The following is a 25,603-nucleotide window of genomic DNA, read 5'->3' as shown; positions in this document are numbered from 1 at the left end:
TCTTCACTCTTTACTGTATCTGTTTTATTAGCATTAGACATTAGTCTAATCATCTTTCAAAACTAAATTCCAAAAAATTAGCTGGGTGTGGTGGTGTGTGCCTGTAGTCCCAGCTACTTGGGAAGCTGAGGTGGGAGGATCACTTGAGCCCAGAAGGTTAAGGCTGCGGTGAGTCAAGATTGTGCCACTGCACACCAGCCTGGGTGACAGAGTGAGAGACTCTGTCTCAAAAACAAAACCAGAAAAATCCCAAATCCCAAGTCCTTTTCCAGTTATCACCCTGAACTTGACTAAATGTTCTACATTCAATGCTACTTCCCACTCATTTCACAAACCAAACCCCAGCTCACCACTGAAAAGGCTCTCCCTGAAATCATTAGTTATCTCCACTTAACTAATTCCATGGATCCTTTCCACTCCTTATCTTGATGACTTTTCAGCACCATCTGAGCATTCCTTTCCGTAGGGAGCATTTTTTTCTCCTGACTCCTGCGACACTGTATTCTCCTCCTTCTTTTCTTACCACTCTAGACTCTCCTCTACTATCTCGCTGACGCTCTTCCTCTCATTTTTCACAACTGTTTTTTGGTAACCTCTTGTCTTCTCATTCATTTTTTTCCCTAAGTGTTTTTATCCATTACCATGGCTTCAATCACCATCAAACTAAATCTCGAAGTCCTCTTTTCCAATCACATATATCCAACTGCCCACTTAAAATTTGTGTTAAATGTTTCACAAACACATCAAATATGACAAGTCCCAAATTAAACCCATTATCTTTTTACTCTTTCTACCTGCTTCTCCTTCAATATTTCCCAACTAAAATCTGTTACTTCTCTCCATCCCTAGGGTTACTATTCTAGTCCAGATCTTCTCTTACACAGACTATCCAGATAGCCTCCAATGGATCTACTGGATTCCTGCCTTACACTCTTCTAATGTATTCTCCATGTCATGGTCAGAATGAGTTTTGTAAAACACAAGTCTGATGGCGTAACTCTCCTTTAGTGGCTTCCCATTACAGAATTCTTAACCTAATGAGACTACACACAATCCAGCCTCTACCTATTATTTTACTCTCTACCTCATTCTATACTATGGTATGCATAATTTTTTTTTATTTTTTCTACAATGTGATGCACCTCTGCTTGCCTTCACATATGCCAGTGGTTGACATTTGGCAATGTCAGAGACATTTTGGTTGTCACGACAAGGGGGTGGGGGCCTGCTACTGGAATGTAATGGGTAGAGGCCAGAGATGCTGTGATACTACTAAGCATTCTACAATATACTTGATATATTCCATAAATATTATTATGTGAACCACAATTTCCATAGTATGGAGGCTGAGAAACCCTGGACTATGCTATTCCATCTGTCTTAACCACTCTTCTTCCCTCTTCCCCTACTCCACTCCTCCTCCAAACTACCACTATATTCTCAGTTATTTCCTTAATATCACTTCCTGTGAAGAATGTCCTTAACTCCCTAAACCTAGTTACTCCCATGACACCCTTTAGAATTTCTTATAATTACTTGTTCAAGATATACTTTCCTGCTATACTGTAAAGCTCTGGAAGGGCAGGACCAAATCTCTTCATTCACCATTTTGTCCCCTAGTACCTGTAATATCATATATCTGTTAATTAATATCTTCACCATGGGTTTAAAAAAAATAGGATCTTTTTCTGACCTCTTAGAAAAGCAAATACATCTCTCAGCCTCATTTTTCTTAGCTGTAAATATGCTGACACCATACCTCACAGTTATGAATGTTCAAATGAACTGATGTATATGAAGATTTGCACTGAAAATCTTGTGTCTGAGCACACCAATGATGGTTGGTCACCCTAAATACAATTTTTTTTTTGAGACAGGGTCTCACACTGTTGCCTAGGCTAGAGTACAGTGGCACAATCATGGCTCACTGCAACCTCCCCACCTCTTGGGCTCAAGCGATTCTGCTGCCTCAGTCTCCTGAGTAGCTGGGATTACAGGCGTGTACCACCATGCCCAACTAATTTTTTGTATTTTTAGTAGAGACAGAATTTTACTATTTTGGCCCGGCTGGTCTTGAACTCCTGGGCTCAAGTGATCTACCCACCTCGGCCTCCCAAAGAAAATAATTTTTAAAAAATTTCAATTGTGTTATGAAAATATTTTATTATCATTTTAAACATATTTAGAGTAGTTCTGAGCCTTTAGAAAGCTCTTAGTTGTGTTAATTTCTATAATCATCAAAGTAATGGTACACTATTATTGCCTTCAGGTATCCACAGAAAATGGTTAGGCTATAGAGTTTAATCAGAATATTTTATTTTAATTTTAGTAATAAAATCTACAACAGCATTTGTAGCATCCTCTTCTAAGAAGGAAAAAGTAGACCTGAGAAATATTTTTCTTTTGTTCCATGAAACAAGGCTTGCCATTTATCAGATGAGGGCTTGCTAATAACACCAACCTCATCAAACTAGTAGAAAGAACACCTGAGAGAAATTATTTAAATTCCCTATTGACATAAACTTTACTCAACCAAAGTGTATCTCTAAGTCAATATTTTTGCAGTTTCACAATTGTTTATCTAATAAAGAGCTATTATTTCATTGATAAAAAGAGCAATCTGGAGGATTTTTATTATGTAATTAGCCATTAACTGTATTAAAAGCACTGGTGGAAAGAAATTGGCCATTTAGTGGGTTGGGGGCCTCATATTATTTCTTAAAATATGCTTGCATCATTTCACCAAACTAATGGAGTTACACTTTACCTCAGGTCCAGATTTACTACACAACACATGGTCATGTGCCCTTAGCTTGGCAGCATCTCTTCTTAATGATTAGTTAACTTGAGGATAATGAAGGCCTTATCATGTGTCTAATTAGCCATGCAGTCCCTGATGGTAGTCTAACTCATTTAGATAAAGTCTGTTCTTGAAGGAGGGGGTGGAGAGGAAGCCTAGGGAGAAAGATTGTATACACGTGTGTACGTGTGTGTGCGTGTGTGTGTGTATGTGTGTGTACACAAGGTAGTAAAACAAACCATAGTGTAGCATAGCATTTCGGCTCCTTGATAACTAATAAATGTTTTGTCTAAATGGGTAGAGTCCAAAGACCAATTCTTTCCATATCCTCAGCTTAAGCTTTTTGTTTATATTTAAGTGAAAACTTTCTGGATAAATGATAGTCTTTTTTTTTTTACAGTCTTGTAAGTATCTGATATTAGGTAAAGATAATTAAAAATGTATCTCTCCTAGGTTAACTGAAAGTTGTTTGGTAGATCCAGGCAAAGATTCATTTGTTGTCACAAATCTAACTGAGCTGTATCTGAAGTCCTTTGTCAAGGGATTCCTAATAAATAACATTTATTTCTACATTTGCCAAAGAGAATAATTAACATGTATTGCTCAGCTTGTGAGACATATTATAGCAGATGTAAAATCGAGATGAAAAGAATTCTTACCTCATTCTTTAGCTTGCTTCCAGAAAACCTTAAATAATTAGAACATTTTCCATTATTTCAGTTCAAACAAAATTACAGCTATAGCATTCAGTGATATGTAGACAACCTAAAGAAGCAGTAATTTCATACCATGATTAGGGAAATAAGCTGGAGAAATTTGATTTTTTAAAAGAACTCAAGCAGCTTTCTCAACTTACTAAAACAAAATAAGTTCTTTAGAAAAAAAGTAAAATGAATAATACTTTTAAAAGTCAGGTGAGATTTGAGACAAGTAAAGGACACTCGCTATTAAACATGTGTGTGTGTTCCAGACTATATTTACATTTTATAGTGGGGTGGTGGCTAGTAAGCAGCCTTATGTTCCTTGTAATATCTAAATTTATCTTAGTATGACTCAGTGACTAAACATTTTTTTTCCACAAGATACTTTACTTTTAAAAATAATTTCTTCTTTTAAGAGCTAAGAGCAGTTACTGGTAAATTATACCACAAGGCAATCTCGGATACAGATCTAGTTATTCTGAGTTTCAGTTTAAAAAACGAATGATGTGTTATCATTGGCTTCATTAGATGTAACCTCACTTACTAATATCCCCATGATAGTTAACAGTGGCTTAGAGCAATGTGCTGCTTATTTTCATTCATGTTTTACCTTTCATAGAAACCCAAACAGGTCAGTAGTTTCACCTTCGTAAGGTAAGATCATGGTCAAAGTATATGTGATTAGAGATTCTTACAATAAACTTTCTATCTTGGTAAGGTGCTAGTGAAGCCCATAGATCTTTAAAACAGGTTGTCTCAGAAAAAAAATTATATTTACATTTACTGCCTTTATTTTATTGAATCCAACCTGAAAATAGACTTTGCTTTATTAGTAAATACTAATTTAAAAACAGTTCTGCTTACTTGATTTCTCCTCTTCATCTCTCTGGAACACCTAGTACACAATTAATTTCTCACTAATTATGACAAGTTATATAATTTGCCCAGGAATCTAGATTATATAATCATCCTTACAAAGTGGACATTAAGGTCCGATGCTTAAATGGAAACATTTTGATAAGGAAAATTAAGAAGTCATTTTATTCAATAGGTATCATGCATATTTAAAGAAACACAGAGAATTTGTCTTGAAGATGGTGTAACTCTACCTTGTCAAGCCTTTTCCAGAATAAACGGAGTGGTAATATGCACTGCTCTCTTTGATGCCAATCCCATAGTAATGATACCTAGAGCAAAGACAGGACCCAGCTCTGTGTTAATGAAGGAGATTTTTGAAGAGGAAAAAGAGACTAAGGTGTAACTGAAGTAACCATGAATAAGAACTGCAAACCCTGATGACCTTTCTTTTCTGACATTTTTCAGGTAGGTAGCATCTTAATGTGCTATATCCCTCTTTGATAGCCACTACTCCTACTTATTGTTGTTATTTCTGACTCTAGGTTTGAAAAGGATAGGAGAATTACCTACTGACAATCCTTTTACGTCCCCCAAAACATTAGGTTCCAAATCCCAAGAATGTATAAATGTAGGCATTGGCTCTAAGTATATGTACTGTATGTATTTACAAATTGAGTGATTCAGCATGAATTTAGTCAACTGGACAAGAAAATGCTATGATTTTCTTTACCATATCTATTGAATGGAAAAAAGAGTATGACATTATGTGTGGGGAAGACCAATCTTATGCATGGGAATATGTATGAAGCATGTGACCCTTTACACATTATTTTCCTCATGAGGACTCAAAAGTCCAATTCACTATTTTCACTTCAAACTTTCGTGCAACAATGGGGAGAAGGCTATGTTGTAAATCAATGAAAATGACATGTGGAAAGTAACAGTACCATAGATAATTTGTTATAAGTATGCCAATGGATCATGAGTCACAATACAAGTATAGCAGCTCACTGATTCTCAAATTATAGCTCATTCTCCTAAGCCACAAACTCTTGACATATTACGCATCCATATATAAACACTACAAATATTATACACATGCTAGTGGAATAGTGGACATTTAGTGAGGATAGCCAGAATCCTGTAGCATCTGCTTTCTGTGGTCAGTCCCCACTCTCTGCCATCCGTCCCCCATAACTACCTACTGTTTACCAACTCCTTCAATTTGCATTCATCTAAGATCAGGAAAGGAATGAAAAAAAGAGAATGAGGGGCTTTCCAGTGGACTTCAGCCTAATTATATTTTAAAACATTGTTTCTGAGCATCACCATCTGAGTTTAAAGTGGATCCTTTAAACTGAGGATCCACCATCTGAATCCACAGTTCATCCATCTGGTTGAATGGATGAATCCTCAGTTCATCCATCAAGGTCCCCATCTCTGGCCTCAGCAGTAAAGAACTATTGGCCAAGAAGTTCCACTCCTAAACATTTTCAGGATCCAGGACAGGAGTACAAATGGAAGCCTACATGCCATATGAATAGCTATTTGAAAACTATAAATCGAGCTAATGAACTCCTAACAAAAATATTCCTGTCCTCTTACATTGACAATTTACCTCCATAATGATCTGGTAGGTAAATATGAATTTTGCATTCTTAGACTCCAGGAGTTCCATATGGGAACATGGTGGTGGGGGAAGACCCACACCTTCACCCCATTTTCCAGCTCTGGCTCCTTTGTTCACTGTGAGGGAACTGGACTGCACATCCAAGATACAGCTGCATCTGCATCACCCACTAACAGCTAACCTTTGGCCACACCTCAGTCTAGGGTTATGAACACTAGTGGAGCAGTGTGGCCTTCTGAGGATGGACTTGGGACATGCCCAATACAGGCCCAAGAAGTGGGCCTGGGGCAGTTTGGACAGGGAATTCCAGGGCCCCAGGGACCCAAAAGTGGGATGTGGTTTTTGGATGGACACATTCCCTCAGGCTTTGGACTCCTGCTTCATGTGAGGACAGCAGCTGGAGGACAGCCAGAATGAGCCCTCCAAAGTAGGAAGCCCAGAGATGGCTTCTCTCTTCTCAGGTTCTAAGGGCAGGACTGCGGCAGCAAACTTGCCTCTATTGATTCAAGGTCATTGGAGATGAAGGAAAAAGGATTTTTAAACATCAAAACAACAACAGCAGCAACAAATATTATAACAAATGTTTTCAGAAAGAGTTGTTATATTTGGGAAATAATAATATATGGTGGTCAAGGCAAATGAGGATATTTTATGATTCTGGAAGACTGGGAAGATGTTTTCAAGTCCTCAATTTTGGTAGACGTATAATTATAGTCTGCTAGCCTGAAAAAAGGAGCCTCGTAACTGCTCGTTTTTACGGTACAGAAAAAGAAATCCTATGGTAGATGGAAAAAAAGAACCTCTAAGGTATAATGGAACAAAGGGAGAAATGAAGGAAATAGAAAACTTAATAGAAACTTCAAAATATTGAACTGAGTTATGTCTCTAATTAAAAATGAAAAGAAAGAAGCTTACTTAAGTCATAAAGACTTTACCGAAGGAGCCATATTAATAGATATCGATAAGGGAAATATTTAAAACTGTGAAAAAAAAAAACAGCAGATTTAGATGACAGTCACATATATTAGTAGAATTAGTTAGAATTAGTTAATAAGCCAGAATCTGAAATAATTACTAATATTTCATTTTTTAGATTTTAGAACTAAGATACCAAAAGAAATGTTTATATATTAGAAGAAATAAATCAAGTAATGTTTGAAAACAGAGATCCATTAGAATGGAAAGATGTTGTAATTTCGTGTTCTTTTTGCAAAGCTTACTGTTTGTTCATACGCTTTATAGCTTAAATTACATTTTAGCCACTTGCTAAAGCAATACATGTTAAACATTGGCTTAAAAATGCATAAGCTTCTTTTATTATAACTTCAATTTTCTTGCTTCTCAACTCTGATCCTGTTTTCAGTGTGGTAAAATGGTTTGCCATGCAGATTGAGAACAAACTACACTGTCTTCACAGGTGGTATACAAAAATCGCAAGACAAGTCAAAGGGATGACCATGAGTTCAATAAATATCAGAGTAGATACTGTGCCCTGACCACTGTGCTAGTTGTTAGGACAATGATGAACAAAACAGACATTGAAAATCTGATCAGGAATATTCATGTTTCCAAATTCTTCCCAAGTCTATGGCCTCCTGATGCCTGCTGTCATGGAAAAGTGACTACACTGACCAGCACTGAGGCACATTTTACTTGCAGTTTTTAAAACCACCTGATATTCACATTTTAAAAAAATTGCTACATTTTAAGACCAAATAAATTCTAACTAATACAGATGTGTAATTTTTTTCTTACGACTTTTTAGAATGTTTTATTATGCAACTTGTTTCTTATTGTTATAAATGACTATATGATTTGGCCCCCTTATTTCTGTCCCCAGTCATTAGGACAGAATATCTTTACAAATAGAAATATTTACTTCCTCTACCTATATCCAAAATATTTATATTCCAAAAGTAACTATTTTATATATACGTTAAAAAGGTGCTTTTTAATTAATATATGTATTTTATGTATAAGTCAAATGTAAATAACACCATAAACCCACACACAAACTGACACCTGAAGAAAATGACTTGGTCAGCTACATTCGGCTCTACAAGAGAGAAATGGCATGTCCTTTTCCTATTAGCAATACCCTAGATTTTAGATATGTTGATGTAGCTGAGCATATTCTATCAATACAATCTTATATACATGACAGGAGATAGAGAACCAGTGAAAGAGTACACTCTTTTTTTTCCTACATGTATTCAGTGCTTACTGTGTGCTATGTGCTGAGGATTCAAAGAGAGGTGGAGGAGAGTCTCTGGAGGAGTTGACAGTCTTGTGAGGGAACAAATAATGCAAAGAGAGAATTGTAATACCAAATTAATATTTGCTACCATTGAAGCAGGTGATAATGAGTCATGATAGAAATAGTTACCATTTTTGAACATCTATTACATGCAAAGAATTGTATGTATACATGATCTCAAATTTTCACAGCAGCCTGCAAGTAGAGCAATATCCCCAATCCAAAACAGATGTTCAAAAATTATGTGATTTGTTTAAAAATGTTACAGGTTTGAAGGCAAAATTTAAACCCATGATTCCACAAACCATATTGCCTCCACACTCAAGATGCAAAAGATAGCTCTCTTTTGTATTGCAATTTTATTTACAGTTAGAAAGTTCTAGTGAAATGTAGTTCAAATATGTCTGCCTTCACACACACACACTCTTTATTCCTGTTTGGCAGGAGTAATGTAAGCATAGATAACTAACATGAATTATTAAGACCCACACCACTGATCTGGATGTTTCATATTTGACATTCCATATGTAAACTCCCAGAATGTAAGCTCTCTGCAATAGGAAATTAATAAATATTTGTTAGATAAATGAATGAATAACTTGAAAAATTAAAAATAACAATGTGTCACAAAATCCTAAAATTTTGCCCATTAAGAGAATTCATATAATATCGTATACTTAAACATATCACCACAATTTAAAATTTGGTAGAAATTAAAGAATCTCTTATCTAACATGATGTAAGGAAGTCTACTAACTCCTTTAACCCTATCACAAGTACTATTATAAACTTGACCATTACTATCAGGATGACTGGCTTTTCATAAATAGCTTGCCACATAGCCATGGTGTTGCCTTTGGTTTTTTTAACTCTCCGTTGGGACAGCCCTTCTTCCATCAGGTCCTTGTTTCTTAATCATACTTTAAGGCATATTTATAACACATGAAGCTTTGCTTGATATCTCAGGGGAAACTCCTGAACTCCCTGAACTCCTCTCTTGGTCATTTACCCTATACAACTTTGTCCTTGTATCATTGGCATATCTCTAATGATACATGGCTTACCTCCCATACTAAACTCTAAGATTTAGAGGATGAGAATTTTATCTTTCCCTTCACTGTATTCTTCATTAAAAATTACTATGAAGAAAAATCCTCACACATTTACTGGTTAAATCAATCTGTTCCTCTAGGAATTTAGAAACCAATAAAACAAATTTTCTTAAAGTTGAGTGTTTTCAATAACCACCTTCTGACACTGCATTTCCAGGTCATCAGTAAAACACTGAGATTGAACAAAAGTTGCATACCTAAACAATATATATAAAGGGCATGAAATTGGTGTACTTTGGTGGAAAGACTGTTGCTAGCAATACAAACCTCAGTATTTTGCAATGACCACTGTAATGCTTTAGCGCATTTCATACCCTGTTTCTTCTGGAGCCAACAAAATAACCTTTTCCCTTTAATCTTCCTTTTAGTCTAACTAGGAACATGTTGTCATCCGAGTGATTTAGTGTCTCTGAGAACAGAGAAGAGATAATAAATGAGCAGCTTTCTGTCTTCCTAGTCACTAAAGATAAACCTCATAAAACTGGGGTGAGACAGTTCATGCAAAGTGTACATAAATTTTTCATCTCACTTGCAATATTTTATAGCATTATTTTGTGGTTAATAGACGACCCTAAAATAAATCTTGCTAGGGAGTATTTACCATGCATACTGTAATATAACAAGAAGATATGCTGGTGTATGTTAAACAAAAAGTGAGGTTTGTCTCACTGTGGAAGAAATAGTTGTTTAAATTTATGTAACACTACCTAATGCTTATCCTGTAGGTTACTCTGAATAAAGATTCCCAAACATTTCACAGTTCCTTCTCCCTATATGATTATTATCCATTTCTATTAAAGAAAATATATGATAAATGCTCAAAAAATCCTGGAGATGATTAGCTAATTTTTCCAAGAAAATATGTCACAAAAGCAGCTTCTATGATTATCTAAGAAAAGTGTGTTCATTTATTAACAACTTTCCTCAATCTTATGTCAAATGACAGATCTGATTTAAAATTTATGAATAAAGAAGAATAATTAATCCTTGTAGCCACATTTTAATATGAACATGTTATTAAAATATAACAGACTTTTAATATGACAAATGAAATTATTGCTGTTCTTTTTTACTACTAAAATATTTACCTCGTGCCTAATACTTTTCTTCATTTGCTGAGCAATTTGTACCTGCATCTATATTTCTTCTTTTCCATTTCAGTCTTTATATAGAATTCCTGAAACATATGTTCCCACTGAGCTAGTAGCCCTGATGTTAGTTTACACTACACAAATGATAACTGATAAGGAAATGATGGGATTAAGCTGTTCAGGGACTTGCAATAACTTGCTACGATAAGAGCAGCTGCCATATCAGTTTTATTAACCCACTAAATCACTACTAATAAATAAGATAATAGCTTTTGTCTATCATGTCTGAAAACCAAGATTTGGCTGATCAAAGTCTACAAAAAATTAAAATGTAACTTAAAATCAAACAGTCTACCATGTGCGTAAAATCTATTTGTGGGCTCCATTATGTTGTCCCTTACTTAGCCAAGCCATTCTGAGCAAGGGTAGGATACAAGGTTTTTCCTTATCATTGTATCCAAGGGCCTAGTTAGTAACGGGACCCTCAGTAAAATGCTTATTAAACAATTAAGATGAATAGTGAAAGTTCTTTGCCAGCAGGCACCCTATTTTACAATTCTTTGCATCTCAAAAACTCTTTAGTATCACACTTTGTACATTAATGTCAGTAGGAATAGACTGATTATTCTCAATGCATTCATAACCATAAAAGATGCATGAATTATTCTTCCTTATTATACTTACAGAACTTTGTTTCATTTTTATTTATTTAAAACCTGAATTTAAAAATATTACAGATAATAAAACCAGGTATGTATTTTTGGGATTGGTAGCAAAATTAAAAGGAAGAAAAGAAGAAACATGAAAGTAAAGTCAGTTTTTATCTTGGTATTGGGAATGTAGAGTGTCCACTGTTGGGGTTGCTGGTTTTCTTGGCTGGCAGGGGATGGTAAGTGTGAAGGAACTGGATAGAGAGCTGAGCTGCTAATCTGCCTGCAAATTGACTGGCTTTGTCCCTAAAGCACTCTTGTTAGGTGCCCTAGAGTGAGGCTTCCTGAGCCCTCATGTTCATCTTCAGAGATTTTTTTTCCATAACCATCAGAGCAGCGGCCTCCCATGTGGAACATTGAACTTGCCACTGAAAACAAATTCTTCCATTTTTAATTGTTCCTAATTTTGATAGTGGATGAAATCTGGGCCTACATAGTGATCCTGTGTGTTTAGATTTTTTTGTTTTATTATTTTTTTATTTTTGTTTTGTTTTGTTTTGACATGGAGTCTTTCTCTATCTCCAGGCTGGAGTGCAGTGGTGTGACCTCAGCTCACTGCAACCTCCGCCTCTCAGGTTCAAGCGATTCTCCTGCCTCAGCTTCCTGAGTAGCTGGGACTACAGGTGCGCACCACCACACCCAGCTAATTTTTATATTTTTAGTAGAGACAGGGTTTCACCATGTTGGCCAGGCTGGTATCAATCTCTTGACTTCATGATCCTCCTGCCTCGGCTCCCAAAGTGCTGAGATTACGGGAGTGAGCCACCACATCTGGCCTATTTTTTTGTTTTAGTATACCTGTTTTAAATATTTTATCTCTTCCATTCAATTGAATAAATTTTGGGCTCATTTTATACAGTCAAACTTTTTCATCTTTCATTTTTAGTGAGGGAAAGAAGTAGCACATGCACAAATGTGAGAGTTGTGAAGACATTACTGTAATTAATAGCCAGTTATTTCAAAACTTAGGAAAATAGAACTTGAAAATAGACACCACCTTCATTCATGATTTTTAGGCCCTACTAATCGTCTCTTTGTCACATAGATTAGTGTTTTCCAAACTTTGGGTTTTACATAGGGACCAGTAAAATTTGGAGAGTGACATTGCTTCATGAACCTCAAAGACATCTAAGAACAATTTTTGAAAAGGAGGTGCTATCTCATGCCCAGAGTACAGGAGAACCTTTTGAGTCAATCATAATCTAAAATAAATTCTGTCTGATAGTCCCCAGTGAGATGACTGGACATACTCTAGCTATCCTATAATAATTTGGCACAAATTGAAAACTCATTTTTTAAGTAATCATCATCAGAACAGTTTCACAATGTTTGTATATGTTAGTATGCAATCCAAGGAAGTTAAAATAAATATCACATTTATTTATATTTTTTAAATAATTCAATAAATGTTTAATAATACTATGCTAAAAGTACTGTATTAAACACTACGATAACAATAAAATACATTTTGCAAAATTACTAGTAAAATTTGGAGAAATTATGATTCCCTGATTCTCTAAGGTATACTTACTTTATATTTCTGTCTTTCATTCAATTGTTTGTGTTTCCATAGACATAAAAATATTTTTTATAAAATGTAAGTTTATGAAATAATAAACAGCCATTAGAAATGTTTCCAAAGATAATATGTAACAGAGAAATGTTTAGAACTAACATTAAAAGGCAGAAAATAAAATTGTGTTTGTGCTACAAATTTGCTGTTAGATAAAACACAAACACCTCTAAATTAAATGCCTTACGATTGTGGCGTGGTTAAGTGTTTGTTCTCTGAAGAAGAATCTAATGTATTAATAAAGTTTAAGAACTGTTAGATCTGTTAAAAAAAAAACTTAATAAAACTTATACGTCAGAAATCAAACATTCAATTAAACAATTATTTGTTGATACGATTGATATTGGAAAAAAAGTAGTAGGTTTCCCAACTTTTACTGGTAGATAAAACATAAACTTTAGAATCAGGTAAACTTTGATTCAAATGCCAACACTGTTATTGTGTATTATCTGTGTGGCCTTGGGCAAGCCAGTAACTTTTGAAATGCAATTTCCTTATTTGTAATACAGGAATTCCTACCTTCTATCATTATTGCAAGGATTAGAGATGAGTGCATGTATCTGTGTGTGTGTGTAGTACTCAATAAATAATAACTTTTAATTGTATTGCAGATTGTTTTATATTGAGTCATTAATTTTTTATTATTAAGGATAGTGGGGTTCAAAGTATATTCACTCCTATGTTCATTCCTATACTTTATCTCATTTAACTCTCACAACAATCCGATAAGATATTGCATATCCACTTTACTGGTGAAAAGCTGAATAATCCTACAATAAATCACCAGCTGGAAAGCTGGTTTCACACAGCTATACATGGAAGCATCAGCTTCATGTTTAAAGTTGTTCAACTTTAAAGCCTATGTCCCTAACCATTAGGCTATACTGCCTTTTGATATTCTATCTTCCAAGATAAAAGCTCAGCATATTTCTTGGAAATAAAGGCAGAAACATACCTAGCTAAGAATAATTATATCAAAAAAATTACTATTTACAAGATACACAAACTACATTTTGCTATATTTTTTACCATATGTAGTTTAAATATGGAAAATTAATTTTTCTCTATGATATAAAGATATCAAAAAAGTCATGTCACAAAAATCAAATGGCATATCAGCCCAGCAGAAAAAAAATTCAAATTGTTAATGCCTTGCTGTTGGGCACACCTATGGCTCTTGGATTCGAATAAATTGCCCAAAGTCACCCCATGTTGTTACATCAACCTAAGTACTAGAGCCCCACTGTAACACAAAGGACAGGGTTAATGATTCATCCCTAATCCTAAAGGCTCCCTCTAGGATTAATTGACTTTCCCTGCAGCCTGCCAGCCCACCCTCTTGTAGATCCTGTCAAGAGGGTTTCTCTTCATTGCTTTGCCTCTTTCCCCCTATCTATTTACTTTAAACACTATCTGATCTTTCCCCAACCTACACAATTCAGTAGGAATCAAATTCAGTAGACACCAGTCAGTTAAACTGATCAAACTTTGAAATAAAGTTGACTTGGTTAGAAGGAAGGGACTCAATTTTGTCTTTTTGAATCGGGCATTTTATTTCCTCTTTCCAGGCCACAATAATGTTAACATTAATTGCATCAGTTAAATAAGTGTTAATTGGTAATCTGTCATGTATTGGCCAACAGAAAGAATATAAAAGTGAATGAGACAAAGTTTCTGTCCTCAAAATATGTATTATCTGTTTAGAGGAGGAGATAAGTTAATTTCACATTAAGATAGGTACCAACAAACTGCCATAGGGTGCAGAGAAGGAGCCTACAATAAATCAATGGACTAAGAAAAGATCTAAAGGAAGAAGTTCAAGAGACATTCTTTCAAATGGGTAAAATTTCAACACACATATAGGGGAAAAGACATTCTCCAGGGGAAGACAGCATAAACTTAAACAAAAGACTGACAGCTGGAGTGAATCAAAGGTTACTGGGATGATTGTTTGGTGAGTACATAGGCTACATGCTAGAAAGTGAGAAATAGGTGACATAGTAAAATGAACTTGGACTAGATCCTGATGGACCTTGAATGTCAAGTTGAGGAAAGTTTGTCATGAACAATACAAATTATGAGCCAGCAGAGGTTTTGAACATAGAAGAGATATGATTGAATCTAAACTTTAAAAGGTCAGTTTGGAAAAATTGCATGAATGGACAAGAAAGACAGAGCCAAGGCCAGGCTATGAAAGTAGCAATGAGGAGAGGCATATTCAAAAGAATTCAAAAAGTAGGACCTATTTTTTGGCAAGTGTCTAAAGCTGAGCTATCCAATAAAGCAATAAAGCCACTGGCCATATGTGGGTGTAAGCACAGGAAATGTGGCTAGTCTAAAGTGAGATGTGATGTAAGTGTAAAATATACACTAGATTTCAAAAACGTAGTACGGAAGGAAGAATGTAAAATATCCGATTAATGATTTTTATATTGATTCCATAGTGAGATAATAATGTTTTGAATAAATTGGATTACATAAAACATTAAAATTAACTTTGCTTTTTCCTTTTTACTTTTTAAATGTGGCTTCCAGAATTTTTTGAATTGAATATGTGGCCACATTATACTTTCATTTGTCAGTGTTGGATGTGATGTCAGGGCAGAAGGAGGCAGTGGACAAGCTAGAAAAAGAGCAGTAGAAGACAGAAGAGGGCCTGGATAATATTATGACAGAGAAGCTATAGAAGTAGTTTTCTGTATTTATTTATTTATTTTAAGAGGGCATTATCAGTTGGTTCAAATGCTAGGCAGGAGCCAAGGAAGATGGGTAACAGTAAAAACCAGCCATTGGATTTTTGCCCAGGTAGAGAAACGGACTAGGTCAGAGGGATGTGATCAGTGGTAAGGGAAGCAATAATTCAAAGGGGGAAATACTAGAGCAATCATGAAGGTTGGAACTTTTTTCTTTCTCAGCATAAAGGAGATCTGGACATGCTTATAGGCAGAAGGAAAGGAGAAACTGAAAACACAGCACACAGAGAAAATAGCTGTTGAATAAGAAACTGTACCTGGGGGTTCTCCAGAGACTGCCACAACACAGAGGAAAATTTAAAGATCATGTGTGACAGCTTATTTTATGTTTATATTTACATTAAGAGATGACCAAACAGGTCATTTGTGCATGTCATTTGTCTTGAAGAGAAAAGAAGGAGATATCAAGAAATTATTTTCTGGGAAAGAAAACTAGAGGAAGAACCTAAAGCATGCTAAGGCACTTCCTTCCTACTCGAAGCTCTTTAACCCCTGGTTTGGGCCTTGCTGTTTGGGAGCCTTGTGGAATCTGCTTGGTTCACTATAGTTAGTCTCATACATTCCTCCTTCGTGACACTGGTGCCTTCAGTAATGACTTCAAGATTATGAAAATGTGTCTTTATAGCAGCATGATTTATAATCCTTTGGGTATATACCCAGTAATGGGATGGCTGGGTCATATGGTACTTCTCCTTTGTAGGGACATGGATGCAGCTGGAAACCATCATTCTCAGCAAACTATCGCAAGAACAGAAAACCAAACACCGCATGTTCTCACTCATAGGTGGGAACTGAACAATGAGATCACTTGGACTCGGGAAGGGGAACATCACACACCGGGGCCTATCATGGGGAGGGGGGAGGGGGGAGGGATTGCATTGGGAGTTATACCTGATGTAAATGACGAGTTGATGGGTGCTGACGAGTTGATGGGTGCAGCACACCAACATGGCACAAGTATACATATGTAACAAACCTGCACGTTATGCACATGTACCCTAGAACTTAAAGTATAATAATAATAACAAATAAATAAATACATGAATAAAAATAAAATTTTATTTCATATTTGGAAAAAAATAAAATAAAAAAATTAGAAATGAAATTTAAAAAATTATGAAAATGACTCATTTAAATTATTTCAGCCGAAATAATAATATATTATGATTTTCATATGTAAAATTTGCCTTTTAAACATTATTCTAAAATCTACTTTTTTTTTTTTTAGTTCTCACAGTTGATAAAATTCTGTTTCATCAGGAGAATACCTGGTTCTCTTTGTACTGACAAAGACAATACTTATTTTACATTTATGTCAATCTTCATGCACAAGAGCCGAATCTGACATATGTTCATTAGTATCTTACTTTGAATGGCCTCTTGTTCCAAGCCGCCTTGTTGTTAGGAGGGGAAACTTCTGGCGAATTGTCTAAAAAGAAAAACGATTACTTTAGGTTTTAGAAAGTATACGGTTCTAATGCAAGCCACTCATAGCCAATTAGTTGGGGAAAGTAAATGTTGACCTCTGAATGAACTGTGAGTGAATACTTAGTCTGGAAAAAGTAATAACTTACACACATTGATAAGCAATAGATCAGCAGAGGCAGGGAGGTACTTTTTTTATTGAAGTGCTCTACTGACCTTGTCTCGATTTCCAAGGCAGATGATACTAATATCTGCTTTTGCTTGATGGTACTACCAAAGCAATTATTACTTTATTTATGTATGGAGTGAGAAGATTTGGGTCTCTTCATATAATTCCATACAGAGATGTACCCAGAATTTAAAATCTATCCCCAACCCAAAAGGATATATAAAACTTTCTCTGCCTTACTGTATCTCCCTTGTAATGTTATAAAATTTTTGTTTTGTATGTTCCTTTCTCTAAATTTGCTAAAATTAGGATCTGATTAAAAATTGTTTAAAAGTCTTCTACAGAAAACCATTTTGACCTCAATATTTGAAGATCCATACATGAACTTTAGAGAGCTCCATGGCAAACTATGTATGTGTTAATTTATTGGAGTCTGGGTCTATAGTTTTACCAGGTTTTCAAGGTGCTTCATGACTGCCAAACAGTTATGAATTATTCCCATAAGGTGGACTCACAAAATGGTAATGTTAATACAGATATTAGAAGTTGTCTTATCCAAACTCCTCGTTTAATAGAATGAGTAAGCAGAATTTTAAAGAGATTAAGCGCTTTTCAGAAGGTCTCACAATAAATTAGTCCAGTCTAGGCTAGAACCTAGATTACCTCATTACAATGTATAATATCACACTCGCTCTGTAATAGATAGGTTAAAATAAACTATTATTTTTTTAAATGAGAAGCTGAACCATAGTATTCATTATTTTCTGGACAATGAGTCCCTCTACAGGTTAGAATCTGGATTTCAATTTGTAAAAGACAATATTTGAGACCCAAGCTTCCTAAAGTTTTTCTGGGATATCCTAGGTTCTCAAACACAGTATGACACGAATCTTAAAGAACAAGGCTTTCTTAAGAGATTGATATTAATTCTCAAAATGATGTCTCTCTCTCTCTCTCTCTCTCTCTCTCTCTCTCTCCCCCTCCCCATATATATATATATATAAGCATAGTAATGTCAGTTATACAGATTCCCATCCTAACCATACTGGTTGGGTAGAAAGAAATATTTTTAAATGAGAGAATTCTAACCCATCCCATCATAAAATCTTGGGGCTCGGGATGTAAATATAGAAATGGAGAATTAGGAGAACTTTTAATACATTTTAAAACCTATTTAAAAACTCATATATTTGGACTAGCTAAATAAGGATAACCACTAACCACTAATTGCATTAGCAAGAGACTTGTCACTTCCATTTAATTTTGCTTCTTAACACAGGCCACTATACACTTTAATGCATCCCTCTTTGAAGGGAAATGCTACTGCTTAAACGAAGCTTGACTTAAATTCACATTAGATCTTCTAATAGTTAGGGTTCTAATATTCAAAATCAAGTTATAAACATATAGCAATCCCAAACAGAGTCCTTAAGACAGTTTCTGCCTGCAAAACAAATGTCTCAATGTTCTCTAAGAGAACTTGCACAGATGAATTTGTTTTCATGCTATCTGCCTGACATGACTTTAGTTGTAAGTCACTATAGCCAATATGTGTCGTTTACCTTTCCAAAGGTGGCCGCACAGGCTGGCTCTAATTTCTCTTTCCTACAGAAATCTAAGTAGTGTGCATAAAGAATGCACCGTGGTAAGCAAACTCCTTCACATACAATGTAATTCTCTTCAAGCCTAAGAAAAAGGAACAAAAATTAGGTCAAATATTTTATTTCTTTTTCCTTCAAATTTCTCATTGACTTATTACCCATTCTGAATATGGACTCTATACAAATGAGGTAAGGAGTAGACATAAGTAGACTTCCTTTTATTCTGGATTATTTTTAAATCAAATTATAAGGATTAATGTTAGAAGTACAAAAACCCCAGTGAAAAATCTGCTAGTACAGTTAAAATATCATGGCCAACATAAAACCATGCCTGGTCCACATCACAAATATTAGGTCTTCTATATAAACCTCATGGTTCATCATATTTGCTCTGTGACATATAAATATGAATGATGAAATTGAAGATGATGGGTATTTTTAAAAACATTCTTAGTACTAAAGGGCTGCCAAGCTTCAGGCTGGCAAATGCTTACATTCTCTCACTTTCATTCAAAACCTAGTTCTGAGCCCTGAATAATTAGGGAAGGACAATGATGCATTTACTTGCAAAACACAGGAGAATCAACCATTTTACTTAAGTCTCAAATGACATTGATATATTTCTATTCCTATACTTTTTACTACTGTGATCAGTACTATAATTATCTAAAACATCTTATACACTTAAAAGATAATGTAATTCTCTATGGATATCTCCAAACATAATATATACACCTTCAACTTTATATTATAAAAATAACTATATAACCTTTGAAAATTTGTAGTAATTCCATTTAATTTGCAACTAAGCATAACTTATATAAATGTAATAAATACATATTTGTGTTACAACTTTCTAAACAGCAATGTACAAATTAAACTTTTAGATTCCATTCCCAGTTTTCCTAACAGTTCAGTAGGTGATTTTGACTAAAATTTACTTATACCAATTTTATGTATAGTAAGATAATATTTATTATAATGCAGAAATGATGCAATATAGAGTCTGCAGATTAAAATTAGATGAACCCCTTCAAAGACTTGATTTAAAATATCCTAATGTATACAAGATAAAGGCTAAAGAAAGGATTCCCTGAACAGGTAAAATATCAGTCACCCATTTTTTTTAATGAAGAACAAAAAAAAAAAAAAAACCAAAAACTAAGATCTAGTGTTTCAAAATATGCAATCTATATATGTACATAAAATCAGATGACATACTAGTTGATAGAGAAAACTGGAATTAATCAGCCAGCTTTTTCACTTTGATTTTCAGTTCTAGTTTTTAACAGCCCTGAAATAATCTATAACCTTAAAAAAATTCTCAAAATATGAGTAACTCACTTTTTAAAAATGTATAATATTCATTTTTAGAACAGAATGTGAAAAATTCAAACAAAAATGATGTGTGATAATTTCAAAACTTTGAAAACTTTTATGAGAAATGTTTACCTATTTAAAAATTATATTTTAATTACATGTACACAATGTTCACATTTCATCTTGCTATTTTGAGATTGTTGTAGTAGGCATTGTCCTTGTCTTCAAAATATTGAATCGTCCTAGACATAAGTATGTTGTTCATCTGGGGTACAACTTTTTCTTTGATCTTAACTTATACATATTTATGTATACATTTATTCATAAAAGAAACATGTATATTTCCACACACTCAATTTAAATGGAAAAAATGAGAGTTATCATTCAAAACAGCTCAATAATATATCTGAAACCAAAATATTTTTGCCCCAGTTATCCTGCTGCAAATAGTTGTATCCTAAATATCCCTGATATTTAACTCAATTACTTAACTGCTCTAGTATATTCATAACTAGTAAACACGACATCAACTTCAATAGTTAAACTCCAACTTTAGATGAATACTTGGCTTATATTTCAAATATTTGAAAGGGTTCAAGCATATAATCACAAAAAAACTACTATATGTAAATTGTAATTTAATCTTTAAATAATAAAAATAAAATTTACTAGTTCTTTATATTGTATTTTTCTAAGGCTCCTTAGGTCATACTCCATATAAAATTAGGTTATGTAACTAATCAGTAAATATGTAATCCTTTTTATTAGTTTGTTTTTTACATGGAATTTGTGAGGAAATGTATGCTCCTATTTCTTCCTACTATGTAGGGAAGTTTAATATAATGTTTTTACTTTTAGATAGATATTACAAAATGTTCACTCTATGTGGAAATCCTACTGATAAATTCTTGGTTTTAAAATATTTTCCACAAAACCAATTTGTAATATTTTATTATTATAAATCATATATGACAGATGCTATAAAAATAGTTGAACATCTATTTAAATTAGTAGTATCTTAAGCGATTTTTCTATGTCTTCTACTTCAAACACATTTCATCTTATAGAGTATACACTATTTTTAATTTGCCCTCTTATGAATAAAGGCAGTGTCAAGATCCTTCCTCGTTTTAAGTTGTTTTTAAGAATCATATTTTACAAACTCAAAAACTGTCAAATAACAAACGTGTAAGGACTGAACTGATTGCATTTAAGCCAATAAATTATAAAAAACGTTCATTAATGCTTACATTTGAAGAAAATATGGTTTTAGTCAATAAGGAACAACGTAATGTGGTTTTTATTTGTAGTACAAATCCTTCATCAGTACTCGTATAAGTCTCTATACTAAAAATTCAGTGAAAAAAAAAACTGGGTTAAATTCTAATTGGTTTTTTAAACTTTCCCAAAAAGTTTGAAGAAGAAGTAAATTGTGAAAAACAAAGATCCTGAAGACGCTAGCTGTTCAAACGTCAACAGGTGCTTCAGTGTACCCTGCGGGCGAGTCTCACCACTGCAGCGTGAGCTGTGTCTGCTTCTTTTTATCCTTCACAATCTGCGTGATGGTTTTCTTCTGAGACAGGTATTGATCCGCTGCTTTGGTTTTGCTGTCGTGGTTGTCGGCATCCTCTTCTTCAGAGGAAAAGTTACCATTGTTTAAGTGCATTTCTGATTGCCAGTTCAAGGGATGATAAAGAAAAACAGAATATAAAATCAACTAAGTAGCCTCTAAGTGTACCTTAACTTCAAAGCAGTAGCCTACTGGGGTGGTGGCGGAGGGGAGGAAAGGGGAGTTATGCAAAATCTCTTAGAGTTGACAGTCTCTACTTGACATTTTACTGAGGAAATACAAAGATTTGGACAGAACATTCTATCTCTGCCTTATGTTTGGGATGCGTTATTATTATTGGGTGCCCTTCTTCGAATACGTTCTCGTCCCCTTCCCAGCTCCGGATGCGGCAGAGCACTCACCTGATTTCACTGCCCCCGGCAGCTCCGGGTCTTCGCCTTTCTCCCCGCCGCCCTGCTCGCCCCCGGGTTGCGCTTCGACTGCCAGGTACACTCTTTCTTCCGGATAGACTAGCAAGCCCTTGCCCAGGAGCTGCACACAGCAGTCTTCCTGGATCCCCGGGGACAGTTGGGGTGCAGGCTGCGCCTGCAGGAAGGTGTCTTCCAGCTCCGGGACCTTGGCCATCCTCCTGGTCGCCCGACACCTCCGCGCGCGCCGCTCGGCGGGTTCCCCAGCGGTGCCCCAGCCCGGGGCGGGGCGGGGCGGGGCTGGGACCGAGGGCCTCAGGGGCGGGGAAGGAGGCCGCAAGCTCAGGAGTGCCCTGGCTCAGCGGAGAGGGGACGCCGCGCACAGGTACAGCCTACACCGCTCGGGGGCCGCGGTGGGCCGCGGTGGGACTGCGTTTCTCCACCTGTCTGCGGTCCGGGCAGATGCTCCCTCCGAACTCACTTTTTCACCTGCGCCGGTCACGCCCTGGACGCCCACAGCTTCCCCCTCCCTCCCGTTCTCTCAACCTGGGCTGGTCGGAGGACCGTTTTCACACTCAGAGCTCGCAGAAAGATCCTGGGAAGGCTCACTCTCTTCTGCAGGGAAAGTCCAGCAGTAACTGGGCCCATCCCTACTTTCAAGGTACACTATTGGGGCACCCGGCCGCGCGGCCTGGACTCTGCACCCCCGAAACACGGAAAAAGTATTCCGGAGTACCGCTCAGTCTTTGCACAGCAGGAGCCGGGCTTTTTATTCCGGAAACCTTCCGAGGGATTGGTGAGGGCTCTTCTCAGCATTTGAGGACAGATCCCATCTCATCACGCACCCTCTGCTTGAGGGCGCACAGTGGCCCGCACTCCTGGGTCTCCCAGCCCTGGAGGATCTGGCCTCAACCCCGAGGAAAGATTCTTTCTCTCCCGTTTACCTTTATTTTGTAATTTAAACGCGTCCCTGACGATTACTCATCTCATATCTAGCAGTAGGGCAACAGAAGTTTGTTTAAGTGAAAAATGAAATTGCGACAATCTTCCAACCCAAAATGGCAATCTCATGGGGGCAAATTATAATCTGTGCTCTCTTTAGGTGGGAGCGGTCAGTGCAGACTTGGGGTTGGTGTTACCTGACTGCCAGATCATCTTCCTTTCCTTCCACCCTCTGTTCTTTTGACAAATATGCCCGGAGTCTTTATATGCCCAGTGCTCTCCGAGAAAAGCAAGGATTCTGCTTTGACTCACATTGCTTCATCACAACCTACAGCCTGTCGTCCTCTCTTGCAGCACTAGAGACAGAAATCAACCTTCGACTTTGACAATATTAAACTACATTACATTGAAATTTAACAGAGAACAAACAAAATGGGATCCAAGGTGGTGGGTGACTGAAGGGTGAGTTATAGGAAGGAGCGATGCAGTCTAAGTAATACAGCAAAAGCAGCTAAGCTTATGAGTGGATTTGAATCTCCCCCATTTTTAGTACCACTTGTTGGGAAAGGCAGCAACTCTTTGTCAAAGGTTTTCACCTTACCTGGTACCTCCAGCAGCTAGATCCAGGATGGGGCTACTCAACCCTCCACCCTCCTAAAACTCCTAAAGAGGATATACCCCTCCACTGCCTCAGGACAACTTTGCCAGTTTTCTCTACCCAGTCCTCTGAAAGCCTCAGAGCCTGCTCAGGCCAGAGGGCTTAACTGTACAGTACTAAAGTTTAGAATATTGCCTCTTTACAGAGATACCCTCAGATTCATTCTGTAAAGGGAGTTCTAGTGATTAACTGTGTCTACTTATATGCAATGATAAGAAGAAAAATGTTCAGGAAAATTACTGGAATTTTTTTTTAAAATACTGACCACATGATAACGTGTTTGTGTGTGTGTGTGTGCAAGTCACACAGACACTACGTGAAAATCTGGCAATTATCCAATTGAACAGATCAATGGAAACAAAAACCATTATCACTTAAGTAAGTAAGTAAACTTTTTGCCTTAATTTTAAGTAAATCTGTTTGCCTAACAAAATGATGTGAAAGTTATTTGTGCTTCTATTCAAAAATAGGAAGTCTAAATAGGCCTATAGCGAGTAAATAAATTTAATCAGTAATCAAAAAACTTCCAACATAAAAAAAGCCCAGGATGACATAGCTTCATGAGTGATTTATACCAAATGTTTTGTTTTGTTTTTGTTTTTGTTGTTTTTTGTTTTTTTTGTTTTTTTTTTAGATGGAGTCTCGCTCTGTCGCCCAGGCTGGAGTGCAGTGACCGGATTTCAGCTCACTGCAAACTCCGCCTCACTGCAAGCTCCGCCTCCTGGGTTCACGCCATTCTCCTGCCTCAGCCTCCCGAGTAGCTGGGACTAGTAGAGACGGGATTTCACCGTGTTAGCCAGGATGGTCTTGATCTCCTGACCTCGTGATCCGCCCGTCTCGGCCTCCCAAAGTGCTGGGATTACAGGCTTGAGCCACCGCGCCCGGCTATACCAAATGTTTAAAGAAGAGTCAATGCCATCCTTCTCAAATGTATGGTATGTGGTGAAAGCAGAGGATGGGGAAAAGCTGTCAATATCCTAATATGCTGTTTGTAATTATTATAACAAATCTGAGCTCATGAGACTACTGTTTTAGAAAAGCATTAGTGGTAAACACCTCATAAAGTCCTAGGCAAGAAAATAGATAAAAATGGAGAATGATCTTTTAAAATAGTGATTTGTAAGATTTTTATGTTTTATATACTCTTTAAAAAATTTTTGTAAGCTATCAACTGTCTCCCAGGGGAAAAACTGCACGTGAATACAATAATGAACAAAATTCTGCTTTCAGTTTGACAGAATGTAAGTAAAAAATACCTGAAAAAGTTTATTCTGTTTTAAGGGGAAAAAACACACATGATGTCTGAAAGAGAAGATTCTTTGAAGTTCTCAAATTACAGTGTCTTCATGACTGGAGGCACAAGAGTAAAGGGGAAAGGAAAAGGAATTTGGAGGCAGGTACGTTTGCACTCATTCTCTTTGTGCTTCTGGACATTTGACCTTTCTGTGCCTATTTCCTTCTCTCAAAATTGGAAAAAATAGTACATATCTATAGTAGATTTTGTGGGTGTTCTGCTCAGATCCCCTTGGATTTCTTCCACATTTTCTGGGCACTCCTCACCCTGTTTTTGCCTCCTTTGGTTTCCAATACCAGCACCAAGACCAACACCTGAGAGCTCCTGGGACTTTTCTTTGGAGGGACTGCCCTTAGCTACCAGACCACCATTGCCCATAGGCAGAGACAGCCTAGGTGCCCCTGGGGAGCACTTAGCCAATGACTGATGGTTAGGAACCTTGACCTCATGTTGGATAAATCTGAGGTGCAACTTACAACCCAGAGCTCCTCTATGGGATTGGGCTGAAACCATCTCCCACTAGACCATTCCTAAAATCCCATCCATGTTTGGCTTCTTCCCTTCCTCTGTCCTGCTACCCCTACTCCCTTTCCTGTTTCTCCTGGCAACACTTTCTTTAAATTGCTTTTGTAGAAAAATGCTTGACTCAGGTCCTGCTGACATAAGACATCACATTATAGAGTTGATATAAGCATCAAATGAAACATTATAAATAAGAACCTAGTACAATGC

The 25,603-nt window shown here is 36.3% G+C and overlaps 1 protein-coding gene across 1 annotated transcript in view; it reads right to left on the bottom strand.

The window, feature by feature from the left end:
- RFX6 (regulatory factor X6) overlaps window positions 1-22,284 on the bottom strand; it is a 55,980-nt gene extending 33,696 nt beyond the window's left edge. The window contains exons 1-6 of the mRNA XM_001110999.5: window positions 21,972-22,284; window positions 21,512-21,668; window positions 18,642-18,765; window positions 16,853-16,914; window positions 4,611-4,688; window positions 3,460-3,487 (exon numbers count right to left, since the gene is read on the bottom strand). Coding sequence (XP_001110999.3) covers window positions 3,460-3,487; window positions 4,611-4,688; window positions 16,853-16,914; window positions 18,642-18,765; window positions 21,512-21,668; window positions 21,972-22,194 — 672 coding nt within the window. The 5' untranslated portion in view covers window positions 22,195-22,284. The remainder of the gene's footprint in view (window positions 1-3,459; window positions 3,488-4,610; window positions 4,689-16,852; window positions 16,915-18,641; window positions 18,766-21,511; window positions 21,669-21,971) is intronic.
- Between the last annotated feature and the right edge of the window lie 3,319 nt (window positions 22,285-25,603).

The sequence above is a fragment of the Macaca mulatta genome, chromosome 4 (genome assembly GCF_049350105.2).
Source record: "Macaca mulatta isolate MMU2019108-1 chromosome 4, T2T-MMU8v2.0, whole genome shotgun sequence".
Classification (NCBI taxonomy): Eukaryota; Metazoa; Chordata; class Mammalia; order Primates; family Cercopithecidae; genus Macaca; species Macaca mulatta.
Note: the sequence above shows the minus strand (reverse complement) of the source record. Positions and strands in the feature narration are given on the sequence as shown.